This window comes from Calidris pugnax, unplaced genomic scaffold (assembly GCF_001431845.1).
Source record: "Calidris pugnax isolate Ruff unplaced genomic scaffold, ASM143184v1 scaffold26, whole genome shotgun sequence".
Lineage (NCBI taxonomy): Eukaryota > Metazoa > Chordata > Aves > Charadriiformes > Scolopacidae > Calidris > Calidris pugnax.
The window spans coordinates 1,598,237-1,623,209 of record NW_015090765.1 but is presented as its reverse complement, the minus strand read 5'-3'; the positions used below and the strand labels follow the sequence as shown (position 1 = coordinate 1,623,209).

Here is a 24,973-nt window from a genome sequence, read left to right as displayed (position 1 = left end):
ATCTTGGGAATAGCTCTTTGCATTGAAGGCTAGGCACTTTTTTTGAGGTGGATGTGTTGGTATTTAAGTATCTTACTCAGTGTTAGGCAGCTTTGCACGCTCCTTGTGCCCATAAGTTGTTAGTCTCTGCAGCAGTTCGAAAGCAGGCCATAGTGAGGAAGTAGAGATGTCAGGAGGAGCAGGCAGAAAAAATACCAAGAATGCATCATCAACACAAATAGGAAGTTCTGCTTATGAAAACCATGTAAAATGAGGCTGGAGGATATACGGGAAAATAACAGTGCCAATCTTCCACTGGCTATAGATGGAGCTGACAATGTAAATAAGTGGAAATCTGGTACCTGCAATTCCATTTCTAGGAGCACTCGGGAACTGTAGAATCTGGTGGGAGATGAAGCCAAAGAAGTGGCACTAGAAAAGCAGACATCTGTTTCTCCACAACTTGCTAGGTCTCTGGCAGAAAGCATTATCAGAGCAAATGTGTGTCAGGGAGGGACAGAACCTTCTATAGCAACGTTCCCTGGAGAAGAAACCATACGGAATGGTGCTCAGTTTTCTGATTCCAATTAACCTACTCTTGTGTAAATTTTGTGAGGTGAAAAAGGTCTCGCCAGTGTTTCCTTGCTTGTATTTTTAACCTCCTGCATTGGCATCCTTATGGCTGCAGAGAAGCCAATAACAGTCAGCAGCACTCCTTTGCTGAACCTTTTAGCAGGCCACGACTCTGAAACTAGGATGGATGTTAATGTAGGAGTTTTCTTGGTATGGGGTTTTGATTATTTTCAGCAGCGTTTGGGTAAGCAGTGGCAAGTTTACTGGCCCTGGGTAGCATAACAAAAACTTGCTATCTGGGGGCATTAAGCTCCTGAAAAGGAGACTTTTTTTTTTTCCTCTGATACATTAACTTAAAATGCGAAAGAGACCCTGGAGTTAAATCTCTGACTCCTTTGTCCACCTGCTGATGTCTTTCAGCCAATGACCATTGACTAAACATCAGTATGGAGCAGAGAAGCAACCTTGACATAACTTCTGATCTCAAGGTCACACTGAGAAAGTCTGAGTCAACAGCATGGAGAAGTGGATTCCATGTGTGTGTTTTAAAGTCAGGTGGAAAGAGAAGCAGATTCATTACCATGTTCTCAGCCAAATTGTAGCTCTGCTCGTGGAGAAAACCATGCCTCCTCAGCAGGCTTCCCAAATCGCTCTCCCCAGTGACACAAAGAAACACTATGTGGGGCTTCTTTAGGAAACTTTTCCGGCTAGGGTTTGGAGGTGATGATTAGGACTAACACAATGAGCTTTAGTTCTCCTGCTGGGGAAATTACCTCCCACTTTCTAATTGGCTTCAATTTCTCTCATAATTATTCCTTTTTCAGAGATTGCACTTAGAAAACAACTCGAGTAAAACAAAACTTTGGATTAAAATATCCGGGATTCCATTTTCCAGGTAAAACATTTAATTCTCTGGCATTGCCACGAGCTAGGATTTGTTTACAGAATTCCTGGAGCCTTTACTGATTTGTGTCGATCTATACCAACTGTGTTTAAGCCTCAAAGTATTAAAGCACAACTTTTCTCCAGGAGTGAAAATTAATTGGAAACAAACTGTTAAGAATCTTCATTTGCTGTTAGAGAAAATTACTTCCACTGTGGGTGTAGAAAATCTTTGGTTTCATTGAAAACCAGCTATTCCTGGGTAACATCAGCTCCTCTCAAGTCTTCTCTTCAGAGCTGGCTGCTTCTAGAATGTTTTCCTTCGCTACTACTCTGCAGCTAGTATTCAAACTCTTTTTATGAAATGGTTTTTCCATTCTTTTCTTTTTCAAATAGAGTTTAATTAGATCATCCCACCCTAGTGACTCATCGGTAATTAACTTGCAAGCCCTGCAGATTTCAAACACCTGCTGGGCAGGTGGAACAAATGAAAAAAACCCCTGTGTTTCATTTTGGACATAAACTCAGGATTAATGAAAGCTGTTATCATTCATAACAATTCTTAAAAGCACTATGTAAATTCAAAGTTGAATGTCTCACAGTTCTCTGGTGTTTTATCAGAGTATATCCTTCTGCTCTCTAACCTAATAGTCTCTGCTAGAAGTAATAGTAATAAATAATATAATATTAAAATCTCTAGTTCTCTATTATTAAAGGTATTTCACAAATCCGGTGAAAGTTGGTTTTCGTTACCCAGTTTTTTCAGTCATTTTGCTAATACTGCTGGATCATTCTGTTTCTATTTAGAACAGCTAGGATTAATAACCACCTGTCTGGGATTATATGTATATGAGATACCTGCTAACTGCAGTCCTTTAATGCACAGACTGCAGGATCCAGATGTTATTCTGCTCTCTTTTACAGTGGAACAGAAGAACCAGTAGAAAATACTTCTGTACAATTACATGGAATGTAACTGTGGTATCCTTCAGCAGCTTTTTGAATTTATGCAAATTCTACTCCCATTCATTTTAATATAGCTGAGATGAGAAGTTATCCTATAATAGACAATTTTAAATGTTCTTCTAGATATTTGTCTGGTGCAAATCAGTAGCAGAACTCATGCTCTCATTCATTTAAGAAGCTTTGTCAAGGGTCCCAGAACAGCCTTGATGTATGTTGATATTGCTTTATACAGAAGAGAGTAGCAGACCTGGATGGAATAGGTTGCCCAAGGAAGTTGTTGATGCCCCATCCCTGGAGGGGTTCAAGGCCAGGCTGGATGGGGCCTTAAGCAACCTGCTCTAGTGGGAGGTGTCCCTGCCCACGGCAGGGGGGTTGGAACTAGATGATCTTTGAGGTCCCTTCCAACCCAAACCATTCTATGATTCTATGGTTTGTATCATGTACAGATGCTCTTACTGCATGATATTGGGTAAAGAGGAAGAACTTTTTCCAAAATGTTTAGAGAGGAGGGTCAAGCCTGTGGGGCTGTTTTAAAGAGAACAGATGGACACGTAAATTGAGAGAGCGTTTGGAGCTTTGAAGGGCAAGTGAAAGAAGGTGCTTCCTTGCAGCAGGAGGTGTGTGAGTCCTGGTGGGAGACAGGAGTCAAGGCAGGGCTCTCTGCCCTTCACTTCTTCTCTTGCCTGCCTGAGTGGCTTCATAATGGGAATGCTGGCATCTGAGGGTCACCTGTGTCCCACCTGAAGGGTATGAGTGCGGTAAGATCACTAAGTGCCTGGTTGTTAAGCAATTTCATAGTCACTGTTAGTAACACCTTTCCAGGTTGCTTTCTGTTTTATGGGTTTGGTTGGGTTTTTTTCCTCTGGAAAACACAAGAGAACATGAAATGTAATGATGGTTATCAAAGCACTTGAAAGAATTTCTAGAGAAGTAAAATGAGAGTAAAAATGCATTGAGGGAGCTGGGGTTGTTCAGCCTGGGGAAGAGGAGACTGAGGGGAGACCTTCTCGCTCTGTACAAGTACCTGAAAGGAAGCTGTAGAGAGGCAGGGGTCGGTCTCTTCTTCCAAGCTACAGACGATAGGACAAGGGGTAATGGCTTCAAGGTGCACCAGGGGAAGTTCAGGTTGGATATTAGGAAACATTTCTTTACTGAAAGGGTTGTCAGGCATTGGAATGGGCTGCCCAGGGAGGTGGTGGAGTCACCATCCCTGGAGGTATTTAAGAAACGTGTAGACATGGTTCTTCAGGGCATGCTCTAGTGCCCAAGATTACTGGTTTGTGGTGGGGTGCTGTGTGGGTGGGTGATGGTTTTTGGTTTGGTGGTTGTTGTTGTGTGTTTAGGTGGTGGGTGGTGGTTTGTGTTTTTTGTGATCTCTAGTTCTCTATTATTAAAGGTATTTCACAAATTTGGTGAAAGTTGGTTTTCGTTACCCAGTTTTTTTAGTCATTTTGCTAATACTGCTGGATCATTCTGTTTCTATTTAGAACAGCTAGGATTAATAACCACCTGTCTGGGATTATATGTATATGAGATAGCTGCTAAATGCAGTCCTTTAATGCACAGACTGCAGGATCCAGATGTTATTCTGCTCTCTTTTACAGTGGAACAGAAGAACCAGTAGAAAATACTTCTATACAATTACATGGAATGTAACTGTGGTATCCTTCAGCAGCTTTTTGAATTTATGCAAATTCTACTCCCATTCATTTTAATATAGCTGAGATGAGAAGTTATCCTATAATAGACAATTTTAAATGTTCTTCTAGATATTTGTCTGGTGCAAATCAGTAGCAGAACTCATGCTCTCATTCATTTAAGAAGCTTTGTCAAGGGTCCCAGAACAGCCTTGATGTATGTTGATATTGCTTTACACAGAAGAGGAGGACAGAGAGGACAGAAAGAAAACAGACATGGCTGAATTTTGGCAAAATACAACTTTATTTTACATTGCAAGAAAGGTGATAAATTAAAAAATCCAGGAGATGATTCTATTTATGTTCTTCTGTGTATTTTAGCACATTTAAAATAGGTTGATTTTTGAATTTCTGCCTTTTTCAATAGTGCTTCTTGCACTGTAGTTCTAGTAGATCCACAAGGAAATCTGTACTTGTATGGTGGAAAATTACTAACTGAAGTGCCCGTTGTGTGTTGTATAATAAATTGAATTTTCCTTCGTTTTTATTTACTTTCTTTTTCATTTTGGCAGCAATTTCAACTTTTCTTGGCTTCCTCATCTTTTTCTCTTGCTTTTTATTTTAATTTAAAACAGAATTTCTGTTTTCAACAGAAGTTTGATTCATTCTCTGATCTAGCTGTATTTTTTTCTTTTATTTTGGTTATAATTCTGACAGGACTGTGATGGCTTTTAAAAAAAACAAAGCAAAAATAACCAACCATCTCTGTATGTCTTTAATTTCTAGTGTAAATGATAGTGGAATTTGTATGTCATTTTGTAGCAATCAGCAACTGTTTAATAAGCTCCTCCTTCCACCTCAGATTTTAGATCTCTTTCAACAATAATGATCATGTCACTGCACCTTTTTTGTGGTTGGACTCGATGATCTCTGAGGTCCCTTCCAACCACTACGATTCTGTGATTCTGTGATTTGCTGCTGGGCGCGGTCTTCTCCTCTTTAAAGCATACATGATTAAGTTACATTAACCATAAAAAAGGTTCATCTTTTCAACGACATATTCATCTGTGATTTTTGTCAGTGTTTCTACAGTAAGTAGTAGGTTTGGACCCTATTGATGATAAGCAGAACTTGAAGAACAGGCTTTCTGCAGGAGTATTGTGGCTATCTCAGTAAGTAACGGTATTTCTCCGTAACTCAGTAAGATATTGATATTTTTGGAGGTGCTGTGCAGTGGGCACAGTACTCCTTTGCCCTGGATTAAATTGGGGTGCAGTACTGGTGAGCACCATTAAAAGGGTTGGAACAATTCCTTTCAAAGAGTCTTGATTTTAATCTTAGACAAAATGAACAGCTGTTAGTCTTAATTAACAACTGTGTTTCCCTTCAGGATGTACGATACACAGGTTTATTAGAAGGAAATAGAAAACTAGAAAACTCTTGTATAATTTCAAAATATATACTCACTAAGAGTTTTTTTTATTTCCCCTTATCTTTATTGCTTTGTGGGATTATGAGAAACTGATCTATAGGTGTGGGATGAGGACAGAAAGAAAACAGACATGGCTGAATTTTGGCAAAATACAACTTTATTTTACATTGCAAGAAAGGTGATAAATTAAAAATTCCAGGAGATGATTCTACTTATGTTCTTCTGTGTATTTTAGCACATTTAAAATAGGTTGATTTTTGAATTTCTGCCTTTTTCAATAGTGCTTCTTGCACTGTAGTTCTAGTAGATCCACAAGGAAATCTGTACTTGTATGGTGGAAAATTACTAACTGAAGTGCCCGTTGTGTGTTGTATAATAAATTGAATTTTCCTTCGTTTTTATTTACTTTCTTTTTCATTTTGGCAGCAATTTCAACTTTTCTTGGCTTCCTCATCTTTTTCTCTTGCTTTTTATTTTAATTTAAAACAGAATTTCTGTTTTCAACAGAAGTTTGATTCATTCTCTGATCTAGCTGTATTTTTTTCTTTTATTTTGGTTATAATTCTGACAGGACTGTGATGGCTTTTAAAAAAAACAAAGCAAAAATAACCAACCATTTCTGTTTTCAACAGAAGTTTGATTCATTCTTTAATCTAGTTGTAATTTGTTCTTTTATTTTGGTTAAAATTCTGACAGGACTGTGATGGCTTTAAAAAAAAAAACAAAAACAAACCAACCGACCACCAACCGACCACCTCTGTATGTCTTTAATTTCTAGTGTAAATGATAGTGGAATTTGTATGTCATTTTGTAGCAATCAGCAACTGTTTAATAAGCTCCTCCTTCCACCTAAGATTTTAGATCTCTTTCAACAATAATGATCATGTCACTGCACCTTTCCCCCCCCCATAATGATAATTCATGGCTTAGTAACTCCCCGACCATAGAACTGCACAGTATTTCTTTTGAGGAATCAACCTGGTATGTTTTTGAGAGTAGTATAAAACAGATACAAGTTTAACTCTTCAATCCGCTTAAGAAATGTTAAATCATTGAACTTTGCTGTTCTGCTGGTTTTATTAACTTTATTGCCATATTTTCCAAAGAGAGGCCTGATTGTGCATACAAAGATAGGCCTTTTAAAAACTGTGTCTGTTTTCCTTTCATCTGAAGATCTTGTTCCTCTTGTCTGGAGGTGCCTATGGAGTTTTCCACTATCGTTCTTTCTTCACTACAGCCCAATCTTTAGAGGAAACTCTTGACAGTGGATAACACTGCGGAGATATTCTCTTCCTTCTTTTAATGTATTTATCGAATTTGGGAAATATTTTTTGTGTAAACTTAGCAAAAATTTACAATCTTGCTAATGGAGCAGAACTCTGCAGAACTGACATCAGTCAGACGCTCCCATTCTTCCCACAGCTGAAGCAGAGGAAGAGTGGAATTAATGCAGCTTCAAATGAAAAATATTTGTAAATGTTCTGAAGATCTTGTTCCTCTTGTCTGGAGGTGCCTATGGAGTTTTCCACTATCGTTCTTTCTTCACTACAGCCCAATCTTCAGAGGAAACTCCTGACCTTGACAGTGGATAACGCTGCGGAGATATTCTCTTCCTTCTTTTAATGTATTTATCAAATTTGGGAAATATTTTTTGTGTAAACTCAGCAAAATTTACAATCTTGCTAATGGAGCAGAACCCCTCAGAACTGACATCAGACAGACGCTTCCATTCTTCACACAGCTGAAGCAGAGGAAGAGTGGAATTAATGCAGCTTCAAATGAAAAATATTTGTAAATGTTATTCTGGATTTTAAGGTTGCAAAGGAAATAAATGCACAATGTTTTAAGTATTAAAGCCATTTTATCTGTAGTTCTTAAAATAAGACAGAAGAGGATAGTAGTAGCTATTTCTCACAGTGCCACATTGTAGGATAGACAGTGCATAGAGGGAACAGTAAACAAGCCAAAGTATTTGCTGGGTATAATCTAGAAAATCCTCTTTGCTTTCTGTTTATGCAGACTGCTGGTTGTCTACATGACTTAACTGTCTTCTTTTAGCATGTTTTTGACTTACTATCGTTTTTCCAAAACTAAGTTAAAGATAAGTATAGTATTACAGCATTTACCAAATACCTAATAAACCTGAGGACTTCATTTGATTGCATATTCTTTACTTTTTCTTACTATTTCAAGGAGAATTCATGGTGTTTTGACAATCTCAGTTTATTATGGCTGTTAACATTAGCACAAATCTACTTGCTATCAAAGATGGAGCAGTACTTTTAATTTGTAATTCATGTTTTTCTGCAAAGAGGAGAAGCTATACTATGCAGTGTAGTTTGCAAATCTTTAAAATGTAGTTACTCCCTGCTGCTGCATTTGTGTATGTCTTGTGCTTTAAGCATGAAAAGAGCAATGGCAAATGGGGATGGAAGATGCTTTTACAGAATTGTGTGTGGGCTCTTCTTCAAAACTGCCCTGTTGTTCTTCAGCTTTCTCCAGGTTTCATTTAAATCTGAAGCTCATTTCTGTCTTTTGGGGTAGCTTAGGAAAAAGCGTGAAAGTGTGAACTAACTCCAAGCGTATACAATTTTATCTGCAAGTGTTTGCAAAGTACTTTTGAAATAGGAGCCCTGTCAAGTGCAAGCACACTTATCAAAATCCTGCTTACTGAGATGCCAGTGATACACCCTGGTGGAAGTGGTGAAACAGCTTACAGCGTTTATCAAATGTACTTGCTATCAAAGATGGAGCAGTACTTTTAATTTGTAATTCATGTTTTTCTGCAAAGAGGAGAAGCTATACTATGCTTAGTTTTCACTTTCTGTTGCAGTGTAATTTGCAAATCTTTAAAATGTAGTTACTCCCTGCTGCTGCATTTGTGTATGTCTTGTGCTTTAAGCATGAAAAGAGCAATGGCAAATGGGGATGGAAGATGCTTTTACAGAATTGTGTGTGGGCTCTTCTTCAAAACTGCCCTGTTGTTCTTCAGCTTTCTCCAGGTTTCATTTAAATCTGAAGCTCATTTCTGTCTTTTGGGGTAGCTTAGGAAAAAGCGTGAAAGTGTGAACTAACTCCAAGCGTATACAATTTTATCTGCAAGTGTTTGCAAAGTACTTTTGAAATAGGAGCCCTGTCAAGTGCAAGCACACTTATCAAAATCCTGCTTACTGAGATGCCAGTGATACACCCTGGTGGAAGTGGTGAAACAGCTTACAGTGTTTATCATAATGTTGAAAACATTTATGAAACAGGAAAACACTGTCATGAATCAGGGAACTGATGTGTTTGTGAAGAAGGTGCCAAAGCAAAATTCCTTTGAGTACTGAACGGAAATTGATAGGGAGAACTAGTCTGAGGAAGGTTGGTACAGCCCAGCAAGCAGAGAAAATCTCATTTTATTTGATTACTGAAAGAGGAAGCCTATTCTTGGTGATTTGAGTTGGGTGAATGTAGAAGAGAGCTTGTTTCTGTTCTGTTCTGTTCCAAAATGTGGACTTTTTGATGTGACTACTCAGTTTTATGTAAAAGTTGTACATATGACTCCAGTTAGCGTCACAGCCTGACAGCTCTTGGCAAAATAAAGTTTTCAAAATAGTTAAGTGCTTTTGTATTTACTTCAGGTGACATAGATTTGAGTTTATGATATGAAACACTCTGAGCTTTTAAACCTCTCAGCTGCATAGATGCAAACTCACTAATCCCAAAGAAAAATGTGGTCTGCTATTCATTAAATGCAGATGAGATTCCTTTTTTAGTGCACATAAGCAGATGCCTAAATTTAGGAACGTGTGCAGTTACAAGCAGTGGAATATTCTGAACCTTTTTATCTCCTTTCCTGCACTGAACTCATGGTGCTGTGTCTTTGAGAGTTCTCTGTGGGTCTCTGTCCCTAAGCCTTACTGTGGAACCCAGTTTATTCTGTTGCCTTTGCAGAGTGCTCTTTATATGTAGATTTTATTGACTGTACATCTGTACGCTTCAAGCTTGCTTTGCAAACCTTCCCATACTTGATGCAGTGCCTAATAAATTCAGCTATTTACTCAGCTGTGATGACAGGGGGATGTAATGAACAAGTATTTTCATTATTTTAGTACCTGTGCTGGGAGGAATTGGTTGGGTGCAAGTGGGGAGACAGGAGAAGGCTGGAAGTCAGCCTGGAATGACCACTTCTTTCTCTGCCTCCCCAGCTGCTCAGTCCTGGGAATCCAGCTGGAGGGTCCATGGTTTACTATTGCTTCTTCTCCTTCTTTCTCTCAGAGGACCTCTGCTTACCCTTCTGGCTTGCTGGGAAGAGGAGGGGAGAGGAAAGAGCCAGGACAGGGTCAGGTCAGGAAGGCAGAGGAAAGTCTTGGGCAGGAGCAACAATTGCAGTAACCTGTCACCACCCAATGGGATATTGGTGAAGAAAGTCATCCACTTCCTTTTGAATAGGTGAAGTAGGTGGTCTGCCACCTCAGGCAGCTGTCCGCTCTGTTTATGATTTAAGCTGTCCTTAAACCATGGTAATTAAACAAAAAAACCCCAAAAAAGTTATTTATCATCTAAACTTTGTGTCAGTTCAAATACAAAATAAGCTGGATTTTAAATCAGCCTTTACACTTGTTAACCATTCTATATAATAGAATTCCCTATTGGTAAAATGCCATTCTTTTGTTTGGTGGAATGGAAGTTGCACAGTGTGCAAGAACGGAACTAGGCAAGTTGGGAAAACATGAAATGGCATTTAATGCCAGTTGCAGGAGGACTTTTGGCATGTAGAGTTTTTGTTGTGTTGTGATTTGCCCAGGGCATTACAACATGTCAGCTCCTCGACGAAGAATAAAAGGAGGAGGTACGGATTTTAGTGGCTGTGGGAGTGAAAGGTCTAAATAATATACCAGGCCTCAACATTGATAATTTCACCTAGAAGAAGTAGTTGTGTGTATTAAATATGAAGTATCTCCAGAATCTGAATGTCACTTTTGAAATGAGATTTTTAGAGGGGTCTGTGTCCACTGGTTGCTCATCCTACGGTGGTCAGTGGTGACATTTCCACTGTCTCTGTGACAGCGGCGATTGCAGAGGAGTAAAGATGTGAAACCCCTGCCTCAGTTCTGTATGAGAGATCCTCTTCTATCCAGTGCCAAAAATGGTGTGCATTTTGAGCAAAAATCTTTATAGCTTTAATCCAATAACTGTTAGTTACTGATCTTACCAACAATTTTTGATTAATCCTATCTGACTCCAGTTTAAAATGAGGTCTAAGAATTTAAGAAAAAAACCCTAACAACCAAAAAAATAAAAAGTTCCACAATAATTGAGTTGTTTTACACCCATTTACAAGTAAAAAATGCTTGTAAATGCAGTAGTGTAATTGCATAATACTAGGTCTTCTATAAGTGATCTCCTGTTTTTCCATGTACTTATTCCATGATAATAAGAAAGTGAGAAAAGTAATTTTTAAAAATTCAGCTTTGTTACTGAGCATCAAATAGAAGCAGTTTCTATTTCTGGCACCTGTTTCCTGGATGCTAACTGGTCTCTCATCTGTGATTTCTGTTGTCTTCCACTGTTGCCTGGAAAAAATACACAGTGTAACCAAGTTACCTAATGAGATTATGTTAGGAAGCATGAGGTTGTGTGCGTGGAAGTTGTCTGTTCAAGTCCTCCTGAAGGCACCAAAGTCAATGGAACTTCTGTGTGAAGTTACTGAACATTTGGCTGTTCTGTAGCATTACGATTTAATGTGTACATTCTTTTCTTTTTTGTTTGTACAGGTTATCACAAACAACTAAAAAGTGGCTGTTATGTGTGATAACATGCTGTCTTTTTGGTCTGAGCCAGGAAAGATATTAGGCCAGTGCCATAACTCTCACAAAACAGCAGACACCAAAGATGATGAGCTTAAACTGGTTTCACACTTTAGTTGACAATATGATCTAATCAGCATTGCAGGGGAGTTTATTTCTGCTAATGAGAACTGTGACTCGGAATGAGGCTGTCATGCTGCTTATCTGAAAAATTAGATTGGTAATTGTGCCCATCTCGTTTCTCTGTTTCGATGATGGGTACCACTACCAGTCGGTGGCAGTTGCACTGCAGGTTGTAATGTTGAGATCCAATGTATCACAAACTGAGATATGGCCACCAAGTTAATTCTCAGGCTGGTTTTGGCAGATCATAATTGTATCATTAGACTATTATTCCAAAAATTGTTGCATGTTTGCCTACAGGTTGAGTTTAAATTAGTGCTTTCAGTGCAGAATTTTTTGAAATGAGGAAAATGCTTTTGCAGTTTAAAATGTATTTCTTGTAATGAAACAAGAGTAGTCCTTTAAGTGATAGTCAATAGACAATTCTTCTGACCACCTTTTATCTTGAAAACCTGTAGTTAAGCAACTAGGTGTTACTTTAAATGAATCAATGCTTTTTAATAATCTGGTTTCTGAGAATGAGGAATGTGGAGAGGCATTGCATTGGAAAATCTTAAAAATGCATTTTAGAAAGTCTGAAGAGCTGGAAGTTGGTACTCCTTAATCTTCAATATCCTAATAGCGTACTTTTTGAAAATCAGCCTTTTACATATTTGAGAAGACAAAATTGGTCTCTGTCAAAATGTTGGTGTTCAGGGGTACAGAAAAGTGCAGTATTGGTACCTGTCAGAGAGCTCTATGTCTTCATCTGGTAAATATTATCAGAGGAAATTGATTGTTATTGGAAATACATATTTCCTTTGATAATCTCTTTCCAGTGAGTTAAATCCTACCCTAGTTTCAGTTTGTCCAGGCTTGTAGTAACTTTTTATTAACTTTGCCAAAATGATGCAGAGACCTGTCTGGGCTGATTCATGTCCATGGCACAGGTACACCTAGAAGGGAATTTAGTAGGCTGGTAGTGAGAAGGTATCTGGGAGAAACAACAATGGCCAGGATCCATGGCATATTCAGGTCAGAATGGGCTAGTTCTGGTGTACACAGGAGAAATACAGAGCCCGTACCAAGACCTTGTTCCTGTAAAGTGTTGTTTTTAGCTTAGCGTTTGCTCAATGACATAACAATTTTATTTTTCTCCTATGTTTTCTTACCTTAAGGAAATAACAACTATAGTAGAATTTGCTGTTTAATTAGCAGTTTAGAAGTTTGCTACTGGTAGTTCTGAGAGCTCTTTAACAAGTTCTTAAGAAATCTTAAAAACTTTCGATTTCTCTTAGAAGACAGCTTTTCCTGTTTGTTATACTGCCCTCTAGCGCTGAGCACATTTGGAGAGTCATCTTCAAACATCTTTATTCAGTGTAAAGTAACATCTTTATTCAGTGTAAAGTAACTTGTGAAGTGACATTTTAGGAACAGTTTTAGGAACTGTTAGGGTATCAAAGTCAGGAAACGTCCACCTTCTCTCCATGAACACCTGTCCTTTTTGGGTGAACATACTCATATCTTATGTAGAACAGGTAGAGTTTTGTACAAATGGGACAAACATCCATTTGTTCATACCCGAAAGCTGCCCGTGTTTGCAGCCTGACATCTCCACCAATCACCAATCAAATAAAACAAAGTTTGAGACACATAGCCCAGGTAAGTAGAAGGTCTTGCAGTGTTCTGTACCAGTCTCCTGCAGCCTTCTGGGACCGGGGACTTCTCACATATCTCCTCCTTGGGAGAAGCATCTGGATCTCTTACATTTGCAAGTAATCCTGAGCAAAGGGAAGCTGAGTCTTGGGTGACTCCAGCAGCAGTGAGTTGCCTTCTGACATTTTCAGGAGTTGGATTGTCACTGCCATGATCCACGTTCTGTTGCTGCTCTACCTGCATTACTTGAAAAGCAAAACTGCTGCACTCAGGCTGTCCCATTTGCTGTGTAAGAACTTGAATTGCTGTCACTGGATTGCAGTAGGTGCATGTTAGCATCCCTTTTTCAGTCTCTTGCAATATATTAACTCATTCCATTATTTCAGATATAAGAAAACTTGATAATACGAACCTTGTAATTTGAATTCAAAGATCTCATGGATCTTTCTATCAGCAAACATCTAATATACCCTGATATTTTTGGTAAGTCCCTGAAAGGAAATGACAAATCAGTACATTGTCGAGAATATGTGGGACGATTAACTTAATCCATTTATAAGCATGCATTTGATCAATAATAGCTCCCCACAGACTTATCTAGAATGGGAAAATCTAGGTAACGTGAATACAGGGGAGAATGCTGTGGAGACACGTGGCGCCCCTGCCCTGGGGAACCCTCCAGGCTCTTCCTGGCTCTTAGTTTGTATCTTCTTGTGTCATTCCTATAGGGAAAACACAATCTGATGTTTGGTTCTAGAATTTGTAATGACTTCAGGGAAAGAACTTCTGCTAAGCAGCAGAACCAGACTGAACTTTCACCTTAATACACATAATAAGCATGGCATTATTTCGCAGAAAAAAAAGTCAAATTTCTCCTCAAGATCTTGACTTTTTAGAAATGAAAATAAATTTTAGCAGCACACTAGTAGCTTGCCATTATGTATGTGTATTGACTCCGCTAAAATGCGATAGTAGTAACATATCAATAATGATAAATTGTTTCAAGTTCTCAAAAATGTAAAAAATTTTTGAGAGTTTTTCACATTGCTTTATAATGCTTCTATGTGTGCTGTCATATATACAGTTTAATCTTTAAAGTTTTGTACTGATTGTATACTATTTGTAGTATTATCATGGCTTCTTGACAGTTAGCTTTTCAGGAAAGGATCACCTTTTTTGGCTTCTTTTCTTGCCTTTCCCTGTGTGTCTGATCTGTCTGCTGTTGACACTAACTACAGAGTGTGCTGGACTATGCAAAGACTGGATATTGAGTTGAATGCTCTCAGGGTGGTTGTGTGTTTTGTATGTAGTTTGGGTCACATTTATTTTTTTTTTTTTAAGATTAGGGCTTTGCTGCTCTTCATACTCTGTACAGACAGACTCTGTCAGGCTCTGCCGGTCTCTTTGAGAAACCCTGGCAACTTCAGTATGACTTGCTGAGCTGTAAGTAAGCAGTGGTAGCAGAATTTAACCCACTTGGATCATTTTTTCAAAACCAGACTTTGACAAGGGGAATTAACTTGAGTATTTGAAACAGTAAAATTCACTTTTCAGCGCAAAAAAATATTAATGTTGACACCTTGTCAGCAGTATTGTGATTTTTTTGGGGGGGTGGGAGAATACATAAAACAACCTTTCTGGGGGAAGCTCTGTCACTGTAATTTTAGATTTCTGTCTTCTGAGTATCCTTTTCTCCGTGGCTGATGCAGTGTTGCACATTGGTGAGCTGCTTCTGCTGTTGCTTGTCTGTATTTAATCATGCTGTACAAACAGGAGCTAATGTTTTCATTTCAGAGGTTCATTCATCTGCTAGAGGATTTATAGCAGGGTCCTGCATGGGATCAGCCTTCCAAGGCAGGAATTGTCAGACTGTAATTATTAATGACGCTGGTAATGTGTTTGCATTAATTATAATATACTTTGAAAGTAGGATCTTCCTCTTTTTGTCTTCACATGTGACAAAATTTAGGTAAAGTTTTCACATTTCTAAAAACTGTATCAAGGCTCTATGACCCGATGCAAGTCTGGAATTTTTACCTGTCACATAGAATAGCCTCTGGCAAGAGGGTATAGATAGGCCAACGGATGAAAGGCACGTGTAAAGGAAAAGGGTGAAAGCACCCTTTCTTCCACAGAAAGCTGAAATGCTATTACCTTCAAGAAGTCAAATACGCGTGTTTTTGAGTGCTGGGAGCCAGTCTGAGGCCGTTAGGCCTATGAAAAAGTTGGTACTTAAAATTCTGAAACAATTCCCAAAGTACCAGCAGAGACAATCTAACACATAAAGTTGCTGTGAGCTTCACAGAATCACAGAATCTTCTAGGTTGGAAGGGACCTTAAAGATCATCTTGTCCAACTGTCAACCTAATTTTGACAAAAATAGACACCCGCACAACAAACAAAAAGCAACACCATCACTAAACCATATCTCCTAGCACTACATCAACTCGTCTTTTGAACACCTCCAGGGATGATTCTTCATGATTGTTTCAAGAATCTGAAAGCTGCTCAAGTTGTGTGAGAAAGTCAGTTCCTTCAGTTTCTTCAAACTGTGGTACTCTTTCATAAAAACATTTACTAGTTTATCCTGACTTCCCAAAAATCTGGCTGCTGAACATCAAAGGAAGCTGAGGTTTATTTTGTCTTTAACGATCGTCTATTTAGATTTGCATCTCGAGTCCACCTTGTAAGGTGAGGCATGGTTAGTGCATTACCTCTTTATTACATGCTCCTTCCTTTTTAGGCTGATAAATCAAGGTGTCAAGCACTGGAAATCTCAGAACAGCTCATGATCAAAGCCTTTCTGCCTACATCCTGGCATCGTTTCTCACTCATTTTTCTTTTTTGAGTGACCTGTTACACCTGAGCGTGTGTAGTTCTGCTCAATTATTGATGCCTTCTGCATGTCTAGCTGACATAGGGATATTTTTGCAGATAGGATATTTTTGCTGACTTACTCTCTATCCCTTCTTATTACTGGCACTTACTGAAATCAGCATATAAGTTTACACTGCAGGTTTTGTAAAACACTTCTGATACCAGGGAAGGCATTTTCACAATAGTAAAGCTTTGATGTGAAACACTGCTGCTTTTGTGAGCAGGTCTGCAGTCAAATGAGGGGTAGAACCAAAACAAATGTTAAGGACTGGTAACAGCAAACATGTCTGAATCTGTCCCTGCAATTTTTTTTGTAACCCTTTTCTGGCTTGATCCTTTCTTTTAATTGTAAACCTGTTCACAGTAACCTTTCTTTGGAAGAAAAGTTGAAATCCGAATGAGGCTGAAAAAAAAATTGTAAACCTGTTCACAGTAACCTTTCTTTAGAAGAAAAGTTGAAATCTGAATGAAGCTGAAAAAAGAGGAATATTTCCTAATGAGCTTGCAAGGTTTTTATGAAGACAGAGCTAATGATGTCAGTGTGCCTTTCTGTTGAAGCTGGCTATTTTGGTCATCCTGTCATTCTCAGTAGAGCGAGTTGTTAAGAAGAGAATTTCTTTTTTGAGGTATGCAATATGCATGTAAGTGAGGGGTTTTTTATGAGACTTCCTAGTGCGTTATGCTTGAACCATATTTGTTTAGTTAGTGTAACTATTTTACCAGAATTTCCCAGTTGTCAGAAAGGATGGGCCTTCCTGCTGTCATTTTCTGTTGTATATTTTGATCCGGGTTCTTTACATGGAGGCCTCGTGGTACTATTGGTAGAAATGGCTCTTATGTGATGAAAGTCCAAAGAGAGAAAAACATTACAACAGAGTCAGTTTAGCTTCAGTCATGAACTGGAGAAAAGTTATGCCATGTAGAGCTTAGGTGAATAAATAAGAGAAAAAATAAAAGAGACTAAAAAGTGTATCACTGGCAGCAGCTGATGGTCCAAATTAAGCAACACGGAGGAGGATAAAGCACATGCAGTCTCCTGACTTGTGAAGTACTGAACTCTTACTGTTCAAGGCTTTTTGACTTCTTCTGCAAACCAAGTAGCTGTTAACTGCCTATATAGGAAGAGAAGACAACTGATTTATTTTAAAGTTTAAAGGCTTCTATAGATGGATCATGATACAATGCAGCCATGGTGCCAATTATGGATTTATATGATTAATTGGTATAAAAAATATTTCTTATGGATGCTTTAGTGTCACTGTGCCTTGGGTACACTGACATTAGATTGAATATGGCAATATTCCTTACCAATTTAATCTTCCAAATGCCAGCTGTTAATGTTATTATATTGACATTAAATTGAATATGGCAATATTCCTTACCAATTTAATCTTCCGAATGCCAGCTGTTAATGTTGTTACACGAGTTCACGAACTTATTAGTTAAGTTCTTCAGAAACTTGAAGCAACCACTGATGTTCTGTGTTCTCATGGTTATTAGTTAAGTTCTTCAGAAACTTGAAGCGACCACTGATGTTCTGCTTTCTTAAATCTTGATAAGAAAGTATGAATGGGCAGGATCAGCACCTGCATGGCAGATATGCAAGAAATAGGTTGATGCAACATAAAATTATACTGGTGACAAAACTGAAGAAATGTCACTGCTAAGCCTTTGCATACCTAATGCATGAGTACTGTTAGGGGTGCAGTTCTTGGCTCTGAAAGAGAGAGATGCATTTGCTGGGTAGAAAATATCCCCATGTAATTAAATAATTACATTATGCAAATGGTAATTAAATAATCAATTTTTGCCAGGATGCATGAAGACTACTACAATTACAGCTGGATACAATAGTCTTCATTTCCTTCCTTTAACAATTTAAGAATGCTGATGTAAATTAAGTGATTGTCCTGAACTACCCTGGAAATAATTGTGTTTTCATGGTGGGCAGAACAATTTCTATGCTGTTATTAGCTGTTATCAAATGATGCTGTAAATATGCTTGGTGGTAATCAAGAAAATCCTTTCCTAAATTCTGTACTGTCTGATCAGGTTTTTCTATTATATTGTTCTTTGAGTACCAGTTGTATGAGTTCCCTTATGAAAACTGAGAGAGACAAAAGTGTATTGAGGAAAACTAACAGAGTAAGCGTAGGTTATAAATAGATAACAAATGAAGGAAGGAAGAGGAAGGAAAGGGATACACTGGTGCATTACAGCAGTACACACAGATCAGTAAAAGGAAATGTGTAACTTCTGATAGGACAGGGTCTGTCTTTTCTTGTTGCTTCTAACACATTGCTTGTCTGCAGCTTCTTACTAATAAGAAGGAATAGACATTTTGTTGTCTGTTTCCTCCTTGGTTGTACACCCTCTGAAGAAAGCAGGTTTTTAATTTATTACCAAGTAACACAAACATTTCCTTACTAACTTGGGTATTAGGAAACAAAGCCAACATGGGGCACCTCCTACTCTCCTGACCTTGGTCTTCTCTCATTTCCTTGTTTCCTCTGCTGCTCTCTTGAGCCCTTGTTGCCTCGTCCTTGTCATTTTCTGCCCTTTGTGAAATATTTTTTTACTGTACTGAAGTGGCCAGCAGTGACTCTGTCAGGGAAGTGGCCATGTCTGACACAAGGCAGAGCCTGACCCTCTCCTAGAGAGGCCCCTCCTGCAGTCCCTCTGCAACCCAAACCTTGCTATTTGTTCCCAATACACCAGAAAAGGCTATTGAAACCAGAGTGTGTGTTTCATTACAAGGGCAGTGTTAATGCAAGTTATGTCAAGCTTCAGTTACTAATAAAAGATACATTTATTACTAGGAGAGAATTGGGTTTGTGTCATGTTACAGTCTGGATTTTAGCAGTGTCTTCAGATTTGGTGTCTCTGACTTATTCCATATAATGAGCAATAGAAAGAGGAGAGTGAATTTCCATCTTCGAGGCTGCAATCAATGAGATCAGAGGAAGCAATAGATTTCGTATTAATATTAGTTGCATAACCAGTAAACTTGATCCAGAAAGTATAAGTTAAAGACACTCAGATGCTTATGGAAAACAAGCTGTGAGGTTTTCTGCCTCAGGTAAGCAATGTGTGACCAACCCCATGCTGATGCTATGACCAGCCAGGCTGCTGGAAGGAGTCTTCCTCAGCCCAGGTGTCCAGCCAGCTGATATCTGTGTGATTTATCTCCAATACCAATTGATTTAATGGCAAAGTGTCAGTTAATACCAGTCTCCTGTCTGCATACAGTGCTGCCTTTTGGATGATGTGAAAAGTTAATGTAGAGAAGACCCCATGTTAACCTTTGCAGCAACGTGCTGTGGGTGGTAAGTTTTCTTCCCAGAGGAAAAATGGAACTTTCCTTTTTAGTGATAACTGAGCAGATAAATGTGCCTAACTTAGTATTCCTTCAGGCAGTACTACTTACTGGATCACCTTTGAGCCTTAGCTTCCCATGATCATTCTGCAGTTGTAGAAGCAAGTGGTAAGAAGAACTGACTGTGGGACTTCAGGCCAAGATCTGTTTTCAGAGACTAAGGCATCAAATACACTTTTTTACCAGTTGAAAGATAGCTGATGGTCTTACAATAATTGCTTATACTTCATGTGAGAGGCTGCCTGAGCAAAGTGGCTTCTCCCAAGGACTTTTGGCCAAATAAAGGCAAGAAAGACTTTGTCATCAGAGATGTGTGCTTATTTCCATTGATTGGAATTTCAATTGAAAATTCTTGCTAATACTTTTTTTCTTGTAGAACAACATATTGAAATAACAAGTTTACTTAGTATACACGAAATGGCCGTGTTTGGCAAGTGTTTTATTAGAGCTTGTAAACTGAATTCACAGATATCCATTGCTGGAAAATCTTAGTCCAGTAACTTGGATTACTGAGTGTTTCTTCAATCAGAAAAGAGCAAGAGATTCACAGATCACATTAGGAAATACTCTTGCCCACAAAATCGTTAGATAAAATTCAGTAGATGCCTTTGTGAGTGTGATTCTATGAATGTTGTTTCTGGGATGGCTCTTTGTCCATGGGAAATTATCTTTGGAACTGCCCATAGTTACAAATACGTATGGATGCACTATTCTTACTGTGAGTCTTATTTTTATTCAGATGTCTTCATCCATTGGTGTGCTGTTTGCATCTGGGTGGATCCGGCAATCTTCTGCCATAAGTGTAATAGTAAATGTAAAATTTAAAACCTTCAGGGAAAGTACGCTTGATTTGCAGAAATCCAGATTAATGTAACACACAACAGATTGGACAAATATTTTCCTTGATCAGCATGAATGTACATGTTCTTGAAAAGTTCTACTGGCCAGGATCAGGAATATACCTGATCTAAATATCTCTCATGATGTGAAGACAGTTTGTGAGATTCTTTGTGTAAATTCAAGTTGGTTTTGTGGAGATCACGTAGTTGTCAAACAACAGATAGAGATACCTGTGACTTTCCCCATTGCTGTGATTTTTAGACTGGTATCTAAAAACTATTCTGCCTTTCTCAAGTTAGGACCTTCTAAAATGATCTGAATTTATCAAGCTTTCTTCATTTCCATTGCAGAGTTGTATGTAAACTCCCAAGCTCCACTCTATAGCACTTGTCTGTGTGATAGCAGGGTTTGGCATGTCTTTCATCTTTGAAGAGCTGGAGCCAGTTCCAGGACTCAGGTGGGGAGGCACTACTTTGACAAGTAAAGAAACATTATGTATTTACAGAGGTTGGAATGTAATGCAGGGAAACAAGTGTCATTAGTTTCCTATCAGCATTATCAGGGGAAAAAGGAAAACATCTTGAACAGATCAAAGAACTTAATCTTCTCAATTTATGTTTTTGCATTTTGGATTCTTTTTAGTAAGAGATAAAAGAATGTGCTTTGTGGCATTTTTAAGGTGTCACAATTCTGGTGGCATATACTTCTAGTACATAAACTGTTTTCTTCAGGTGGTTCAGGTCTGTAGGGGACTGTGTGTGTACTGAGGAGGACTTTGGACACAACTGAAATTTCTGCCAATTGGACCCGTTTCAAGATTTTCTAGAGATCTGCTTTTATTTACCCAAGTCTCTGTGTGACCAAAGCAGTTCTGATTTGTGAGTATAGCTCTTCAGAAATGAGATTTTATTTAGTTGGCTATTTCTTAATGGTTATGGAGACTGTTCGTAAATAGTTAGGACTTCCAGAAAATTAAGACTTTTTTTTCTTTGTGAGTCACTAGTTTATGGTGACAAATTGGGGTCAAGTAAGGCATTTGATCCTTCTTTATTAGCGTACTGTATGTCATAAAGCATCTACAGAGAGAGGGGATTCTCTGGGTTAGGTTGTGTGGTCACTTGAGTAAAGCCTGAAGGGCTGGTTGGAGGGGTGAGATAGTGCTGTTAGAGAGACCCTTACAAGTCACCTTGAACAGACTTCTTGAGCAACTAAATATTGAGAAGGAATGCTGTGATTTCATTGTACTGGGACTCTTCTTAAAATCAGTTCTCGATATATAATTTCCCATCTTCTCTATTTGTTACAGCAGCCAGAGATGTGGCCTTGGGAAACAAAAGCATTTTATAGTGACACAAATACTACACAGTAACGATCCCAGTAACATCATTGTTGAAATTTCTGCCAATTGGACCCGTTTCAAGATTTTCTAGAGATCTGCTTTTATTTACCCAAGTCTCTGTGTGACCAAAGCAGTTCTGATTTGTGAGTATAGCTCTTCAGAAATGAGATTTTATTTAGTTGGCTATTTCTTAATGGTTATGGAGACTGTTCATAAATAGTTAGGACGTCCAGAAAATTAAGACTTTTTTTCTTTGTGAGTCACTAGTTTATGGTGACAAATTGGGGTCAAGTAAGGCATTTGATCCTTCTTTATTAGCGTACTGTATGTCATAAAACATCTACAGAGAGAGGGGATTCTCTGGGTTGGGTTGTGTGGTCGCTTGAGTAAAGCCTGAAGGGCTGGTTGGAGGGGTGAGATAGTGCTGTTAGAGAGACCCTTACAAGTCACCTTGAACAGACTTCTTGAGCAACTAAATATTGAGAAGGAATGCTGTGATTTCATTGTACTGGGACTCTTCTTAAAATCAGTTCTCGATATATAATTTCCCATCTTCTCTATTTGTTACAGCAGCCAGAGATGTGGCCTTGAGAAACAAAAGCATTTTATCGTGGCACAAATACTACACAGTAACAATCCCAGAAACATCATTGCACACACCTAAATATGGACTACGAATTCAAATAGGCTGGATTGGTAAACTGGACCATAAGATTATTGTGTGACCGAAACTGTTTTGCTGTTTAACGTGGGTGCTAAGTGCAGTGAAATTTTTCTCTCTGTTGAATCTGTAGTTTCAAAGAACGTATTTTACCCACAGACTTCAGCAGCCATTTTGCGTATTCTGTACAGATCCTCTCTTCTCTTCCTTTGTCTTTGCTTTCCCCCTTCAAAACTTTAATCTTTTTCTGGCAAGATAATTCAGGCTGAAATTAAGTAGTTCATCTTTGTATATGAAACCAAAATAACATTTTTGTTGTCTGATAAGAATTCTTTTGAAATTTAATTCATTTAGATTTATCAGTCCCGGCCTTTAGTGTAACCGTGATGAAAGATAATTGTTTTTAACTGTATTTTGAATATTAAATTTTGAGCCTTGGTTGCTAATAGTTACACTGTCACAAGAGGTGAAGGACATGTTATGTGAAGACTTGTGGGCTGCTGTAAGCCAGCAGCATGTGCTGTTCTGTGTGGCGTTCTCCCTAAAGTTATGCTTTTTAAAGTAACGTACCCTAGAGCCTGTTAGAATGAAAGTCTAAAATGGGGGTTTTTTGTGTCTTTTGTAGAAGCTCCACCAAAGCTGGAAGAAAATCCTGCCGAGGCGTTCACTGACTCGTCTCTCTTTGCTCATTGGGGCCAGGAGCTCAGTCCTGAGAACAGACGTATCGCGCTGAAGCAGTTCCAGTATTACGGCTACAACGCTTACCTCAGCGACCGCCTGCCGCTCGACAGGCCTCTGCCCGACCTTAGGCCTAACGGGTAAGTGCTGTCTTCAGTACCTCCTTGTAGGTTTTGGAGTCTCTTAGCTCTTCTTCACGGGGAGGTCTTGTCTTGTATGATCACACAGGAGGTAGTTTACATACGATGTCCAGAATGAGTAATTTCTATCAAATATATGAAGTTTCAAATGGTTCCTGAAACATCGGAGTACCCAAATTAAGGCCTCTTAAAATCCCAGTAAGCGTCCATTAAAAAAGTTCCCCAAGATGATTCAAGGATTGGAGCATCTCCCTTATGAGGAGAGACTGAGAGAGCTGGGACTCTTTAGTCTGGAGAAGAGAAGGCTGAGGGGAGACCTTATCAACGCCTACAAGTATCTCAAGGGAGGGTTGAAGGAGGAGGGAGCCAGACTCTTTTCAGTGGTTCCCAGTGAGAGGACGAGGGGCAATGGGCACAAGTTGGAACATAAGAGGTTCCACTCAAATATGAGGAGAAACTTCTTCACAGTGAGGGTGACAGAGCCCTGGAACAGGCTGCCCAGGGAGGGTGTGGAGTCCCCTTCCTTGGAGATTTTCAAGACCCGCCTGGATGCTCCTGAGTAACATGCTCTAGCTCTAGGCAATCCTGCTTCAGCAGGGGAGTTGGACTAGATGATCTCTATGGTCCCTTCCAACTCTAAAATTCAGTGAAATTCAGTGAAGATCATTTGGAACCTTAATCTCACCTACAATTTACATTGGAAAGCGTTTTACTGTTAAAAGAACAGCCTTTTTGTGTTACATTTCAGTTTTATCGCAAGACCTGACTAAAATAGAAAGAAAAATAAGAACTGCTCTTTTTGAAAGCCCACAACTGTCTGATAAAGATCAGTAAGCAGGTGAAACTGTTGAGGTCTAGTGGTGAAATACGCAATTTAGTCAAGCAGTATGTACTGTACTGTGCCTCCTCTACTGGGCTGTTCTCTGCTGGGAATCATGCATGTCAAGCAGGGTAAATACATCCACTGTTATTCCACAGTGCCTTGGTGAGATGGATGGGACCAAGGGGGTGAACAACCTTCCTTTTAGTGCATTTAAGGCCTGTTCTGGTAGGACCATTTAGAGAGACGGTTAATGCTCAACTTTTTTACAGCCCAGGTGATTCTTTGAACAAACAGCAGCTCTGGGGATGGGTAAATGGGTGGAGGAAAAACCACATTTTTTGCAGCTCACTGAAAAAAGTAAATCTTTAAAATAAATATAATGGTTACTTGCTGAATTGAATCAGTAACCAAGATGTGAAAAGCAATCCAGATGTGATCTGATTCACTTACTTTAACCAAATGTTTTAATAACTAAGGCAGTAAGTGGTACATTTTACCCTGTATTAAGTTGTTTGATACTAATGAAAAGATATGAACACTGTTCCAGGCAACAGCATAGCATTTTTTAATATATTTATGCTATATATTATTATATATCACAGTTTAGATATTTTTATGTTGTGGATTTGCTGAAATAATGACTTTAAGGAAATCAAGAGTCATGTGATTATATTTTTATTTTGGTTAAATCAGTTTAGGATTGTCTGTAGAGACAATCCTTTTTTTTTAATTGTAAACTAATTCAGAGGAAAAAGAAATCTTCTATAACTAAAAAAGCATCAATGACAGAAATGTGTCTGTTCTTATATCTTTTTTTGAAATGACTCTCCTGAATTATTTCAATCTAAATCATTTATAGCTATGGGTTTTAAAAATTAAAAAGACAGAGAATTAATGTTACTGTAGCTGAAAGAAATAAATTAGCTTTGGGATTTTAAAAGAAACTCCAGTTTGAAATGAATCATGATCCTATTTTTTGTGAAATTTTTGATCCTTAGTTAACTATTTGCCAGAAACATGTTAGACATTACAAAATGTTTATGGATACATGCATCCAAAATAATGGTTTAGTAATGGTGGCTCGGGAAGACTCCCCTCTGCTTTTATCATCGTTCAGGAGCAAGTAGGTGATCTGACACTAAAAAGTAGTAAATTCTGATACTGAGGGAAATGAAGAGTGTTGTCAGGTAGTATCTACACTGTTTGCTGTGTATATGGCA

At 38.5% G+C, this 24,973-nt stretch overlaps 1 protein-coding gene across 1 annotated transcript in view; it reads left to right on the top strand.

Annotated features, from left to right (window-relative positions):
• Positions 1-24,973, top strand: part of GALNT18 (polypeptide N-acetylgalactosaminyltransferase 18) — a 278,270-nt gene that overhangs the window by 100,385 nt on the left and 152,912 nt on the right. The window contains exon 2 of the mRNA XM_014935984.1: positions 22,738-22,930. Coding sequence (XP_014791470.1) covers positions 22,738-22,930 — 193 coding nt within the window. The remainder of the gene's footprint in view (positions 1-22,737; positions 22,931-24,973) is intronic.